Here is a 5264-nt window from a genome sequence, read left to right on the forward strand (position 1 = left end):
GGTCCAGCCCGTAGCCTCGCTTTAATTACTCTTGGATGAAGTCCATGGCACCCGCAGCGCGCGCGGGGGAACCCCTCGGTGGGTCTGAAACTAGGTTAAAGCGATTAGCATGCTGTCTGTATGCTGTCCTCCGGCCAGGCTGGGGACAGTGGGGAGATGGCCTGTCGCACCTTGACTCCCCAGGCTTGGACTGATCGCAGAACCAATTCACCTTGACCTGGCTCCGAATCATAGGTTCCACGCCAAAGTGAGGGTCTCCTGCCCCACCCTCCATGAGCTCTCCTTTCCACTCCCCACCGTAAGCCCAGACACCGCTGGCCGGGCTGGGAGTCCACTGTGACAGAGGGGAAGACAAGCCCAGCCCTGGCTTCCAAGGCTTTCCCGCTGAGGGTCCAGACTTCTCCAGCGCTTCTCTTTGTGTTCGCTAGAGGGCGACGCTGCTCCCTCCGCCTCAGGCTGGCCTTCCTCCCGTGGGCAGAACAGGGCTACTTACTGAAACCAGTTTTAGAAATAACCAACTGAAGAGGTTATGGGGGCGGGATGCAGAGCTCCTTGTCTCTACCCTGAAGGTTGTGCTTGGTCTTCTGACTTCAGCAGCGTCATCTACCCCAACCCCTTTGGAGAGAGAGTCTAGCTTCAGGAGCCCGCAGAAGGAATGCAGAGCGAGCAGCACAGCTCTGCTCTGGAGCAGCTCTTTCTTTCTCCGCGGCAAACAGAAGTCTCCTCTCTTTCCTAGCCAGGAGTCTAACCTCTTCCCCTTCACTTTCACACACTAAGATTAGGCACTGTGGCAGTCACTTGGAGCATGCCAAACATTGTCCCTGAGCCTCAGCTTTCCTCTTCTGGAAAATGGGAATAATAAGTAACCCTTGACCCAGCTGTCCCGTGGGGTGTTTGGTGGCTGGGGTACAAACGCGGGCAAGTTGTTACTTTGGGCGCCACGAAGGCCCGGTGAAGGGCTGTTGGAGAGCTGGGGCGCTGCAGAGCTGGGACAGTACTCTCCCACCCACAGGGACGCCGCTTCAGACCACATCAACTTGAAATGCAGTCCACTCCTAATGGTTAGGATTTTCATCTCTGCTTTTGTCACTTTTAGGGAAGTTAATTCTTTTGAAAGATACAGTAGCTCCTCTACGCTACTAAACAACAGGTTATAGAAACACGTGTGAATAACATTTATTAACGACGCTTAGAAATAAATCAAACGTGGCATTAATAAGCATGAAATTTCCTGGCCAGAGTTCTTCCAACAACTCAGAGTTCTGCCAAAGGCGCTGGGGGAAATCACCCTCTTTTGCATATTATAGAATTTCATGATAAATTATATAAATTATATATTTTAAAAGAGACAATCTATCTCATTAACTCAACAGAGTAATAAATAGATAAATAACAGTTGATTGCCATTAGAAAAGCGTGATCTTTAAGTTACATTCACAGTACAGGTATTTACAGGTACAATGTGCACAAAGACGTCATTGGCCCGCTGTGAGCCTTCTCAGGACGCAAACTCAAACGGTGGTTCGTTCTCGATGTTGTCAAAAGACTTGCTGTTGTGTTTTCTGGGGTCCTCTGGGGTCCACACCTTGGCAGTACGAATAACATTCTGCTCTTTGAGCTGTTTCTCATCCGTCCATGACAGAGAGTGCCCTGCCAGAGGAGGGAGACCATAATCCGGGTCGCTGGGGGAGGGTGAGCCTGGGAGAAGAGAACAGACTGTAATCATCCGACCAGCTTCGCAGAAAGCACCAAAGGTCACTCAGGGCCCCTCCGAGACAATGAAGACACCCCTCTACTCCACCCTCAACCTCTCAGGGTCCTCTCCCTGGAACCCGGGAGAACCCGCGGAGGTGCTTGTCTGGTGAGGATGCGTGCTCCCCTCGCCTGGGTCAAGTATCGGAAAACGGAAAGGTCACACTCCAGGTGCTCACCTCTGGTCCAGCCTCACCAACCCGTCCTAGCCTAAGATTCTGCCTCTGTCCCAGGCCCCCTGGCTAAGGTGCTAAGGTGCACTTACGGGTGCCTCGGTGGCAGATGATGACCTTCCGAGTCTGGCTCCCCGGGCTGTCCCCGCCCAGGTGCCGGCTGCCTCCCGGGCCCCCGCAACCGCTTGTGCCACCACCGCGCAGCGGCAGGTCGGCCTGCACCAGTTCGCTGAGGAAGTTAATGTAGCCGATGGCCAGGCGCAGCGTGTCCACCTTGGAAAGGCGCTTTTCGTAGGGCAGCGTGGGGATGTGGGAGCGCAGCCCCTCGAAGGCGTCGTTGATGGACTGCATGCGCCGCCGCTCGCGCACGTTGGCCGCCTGTCGCAGCTGCTGCAGCTCGGCCTCGGAGCGCACTCGCCGCCGCCGCCGAGCCGCCGCCGCCCCGCTCAGACCGCGGAGCCGCGCCCCGGGGGACAGCACCGCGGCGCAGGAGTAGGCCAGGCACGGGGGCGGCGAGCCGGGGGAGAAGGGGAAGCCGCCGAGGGACGCCCCCGCGCCGCCGCGGTGGCCGCCGTCCCCGGGCTCGCCGGGGTCCCCCGGGGGCTGCGCGCCGGCCAGCGGGGCGGCCGGGGGCGCGGGCGGCAGCAGCAGGCACGCCCCGTCGCGGCAGCAGAACTCGTGCAGCTGGCGGCTGAGGAGCTCCACCTCCGCCGGCTCGGCCCCCAGCAGCTCGTCGCCGTCCTCCAGCGGGTCCCGAGACGACTGGTCGGTGAAGAAGTCTTCCTCGTCGAAGTAGGCGGGCGGGAAGGTGTCCAGGCCCCCGGGGAAGTGCTCCAGCAGCATGGCCTCCATGCCGCCCGCCGAGGCTCGGGCGCCGCTGGCTGAGCGATCCGTGGCAGGTCGCGGGGCGGCCTCTGGGGACGGCGCGGCGGGTCCCCGCCCCGGGGCCTCCGTGGAGTGCGCGTGGCCGCGGGCTCTGCCTGGCGCTGGGGAGCACGGGGGAGGGCCGGGACCCGCTCGCCGGAGCTGAGGGCCGGCACGCGAGGATTCTTATAAGTACATCCACAGGCGCGTGCCGGGGACCCCGCGCGCTGGCCAATCAGAGCGCGGGGCGCGGGCGGGGACAGGCAGCCTCCGGGCGCAGTCCCGGGGCCCAGTTCCTGGGGCTGAGCGAGGTGGGCGCTCCAGGCCCCGCTTTCTTTGCTACCTGCCCAGCGTCCGGCAGCCACGGCGACCCGCAGCCCCCGACGCCCGCCTCCTGTCCGCAGTGCTGCGCCGCGCAGCACCGGTTCCCTCCCTTGAGCCGGAACATCCAGCCGGCAGCCTGAGCAGACCAAGGGCAGAGAAGGATTGGAGAGTCTCCCCTTCACACCGGGACGCACAGCCTCTGGCCTGGATCGGGCTCGGGACCGTGCATCATCAAGGACTATGGCATCTTCAAGGACTATGGCGACTTTGCTAAGGATGTGCAGAGGGTTGCTAGGGACCTGGTCCTACTGCCTAAGAGTTCCAGACGCAGCGCGAGGAAGAGAGACACGTCCAAGGGCGCCACCGGAGTTGGGCTGCCTCCGGCTGCCCTCTCCAGCCCCAGGGAGAAAGACAGGAGGGCCAGACTCCAGAGCAGCACGGTGGGGGTGTGTTTCTTCCAGAAGCAAATCCAGACTTTAGGGGTTCTGAGCAATAAACCCGCTACAAAAGGAGACAATTGAATTGTCCACTACTGAGCAGTCAGGAGTGGGGGTTGGGAGGTGCCATTGTAGTTAAAGGACAGCAGAAACGATTTTCAACGCCCGGGTTTCACCTTTCTGACTGGCCACCCGACCATCTTTGAGTGATTTCGCCTCCCCCCCCCCCCGCCCTTTCGACCTTACTTCCTATTTTCAAACACCATAAAACGAAGGCAACTAGCCCCAAGACGCACTTTCTCACAGCCTGAAGTGCAACAAAGAAACCCTTGTTCAAGGTCGGGGCAATTCCACTCCGCAAGAGTGGACTCCACCAGGCCCGGCCTGGCAGCAGAGGGCCAGCCCTTCGGTAGAGAACTGAAATGGTCATTTTCCGTGGCCTGCCGCTTCTCCTGTTAGGCTGTGGTCCTACAGAGGCGCCCTGCTAGCTTAGAGTTCCTTTTTTTCATTATTATTATTATTATATTGTTTTATTAATGAGGGAAATGGCAGGGATGCTCAGATACCCAGTGTAGAGAGCCACATGTTTTGCAATAATGAACTGTTCACTAGGAGGAGGTCTGGTAAGTCCTAATTAGGAGCGGAACAGGACAAGGGACAACTTCTCTAGGGGTCCCGAACAACAGGGCAGCGGAGAACAGTCTCAGTGTTGCCCATAGGCAGGAGGACAATTGAAGGGGGCAGGTAAGGGAAGGCACCAGCGAGTGCCATGCGGCAACACCAGTGAACAGATTCCATAGTGCCAAAGAACTGGAGAGAAGCAGTTGCCTCGAGCCTCATTCCACTGGTGACACAGGAAAGAAACACTTAGAGATGGATTTTCATCCCGAGGGCAGCAGCCGTTCAGTTCAGAAATGGGCATTTGGTGAGGGACTCTCTCTCTCTCTCTCTCCCAGGAACTTTTTTATTTTTTAATTCTTTTAAATATTATTAATTGCAGTTTATTCACTTTGTATCCCAGCTGTGGCCCCCTTACAGAGGAAGACAATGCAGCCAGTCCTGATGAGACTTGGGGAGGGGCTTGGGGAGAAGATGAGAGAGGGAAAGTGGAATTGGGAGGGGATGAGAGAGGAGGCTACAGCTAGGATACAAAGTGAATAAACTATAATTGGAGTTTCTTCGTGAGTTTATTTTAAGATTCATTTATTATTTATACAGCATTCTGTACACCAGATCCCACTATAGATGACTGTGAGCCACCAACTGGTTGTGGGGACTTGAACTCAGGACTTTGGAAGTACAGCAAGTGTTCTTAACCTCTGAGCCATGTCTTCAGCCCATGTCCATGAGTTTTAAGAAAGTGCCAGGAACTTCATTGTATTTAAATGGAATCCCAAGGTCTAGGCATTAGGGCCAAACACTATATGATGTTAGATCAGAAGCCTCCAGACAGTTTAACCCAAAGACCATGCTTCCTCAGCAGGGTCTTCCAAGTGTCAGGTTTTCACCCTCCTTCCTGCAGAGGTGATTATCCACAAAGGGGTGAAGAGGTAGTCACGTCCTCTCTGATGAAGGGAGGCTGCCTTGAAATATTAACTTTCGTGTCTCTGTGATCTCACAGGTAGGAAAGCTGCACGTGCCAGCTGTTGGCACACACCCAGCTCTCTTTCACTGAAAAGCACCTGGGCATGGTGGGACACAGCCATTATCCCAG

General features: G+C 56.9%; 1 protein-coding gene across 1 annotated transcript; it reads right to left on the minus strand.

Annotated features, from left to right (window-relative positions):
* Positions 1 to 1400: 1400 nt before the first annotated feature.
* On the minus strand, positions 1401 to 2850 carry Ptf1a (pancreas associated transcription factor 1a). The gene is made up of 2 exons (XM_055593838.1): positions 2018 to 2850; positions 1401 to 1698 (listed from the first exon to the last, which is right to left on the minus strand). The coding sequence occupies exons 1-2, from the start codon at positions 2775 to 2777 to the stop codon at positions 1499 to 1501; spliced, it is 960 nt and encodes a 319-aa protein (XP_055449813.1). The 5' UTR covers positions 2778 to 2850; the 3' UTR covers positions 1401 to 1498.
* Between the last annotated feature and the right edge of the window lie 2414 nt (positions 2851 to 5264).

Source organism: Psammomys obesus, unplaced genomic scaffold, assembly GCF_907164565.1.
Source record: "Psammomys obesus unplaced genomic scaffold, mPsaObe1.curated_primary_1811, whole genome shotgun sequence".
NCBI lineage: Eukaryota > Metazoa > Chordata > Mammalia > Rodentia > Muridae > Psammomys > Psammomys obesus.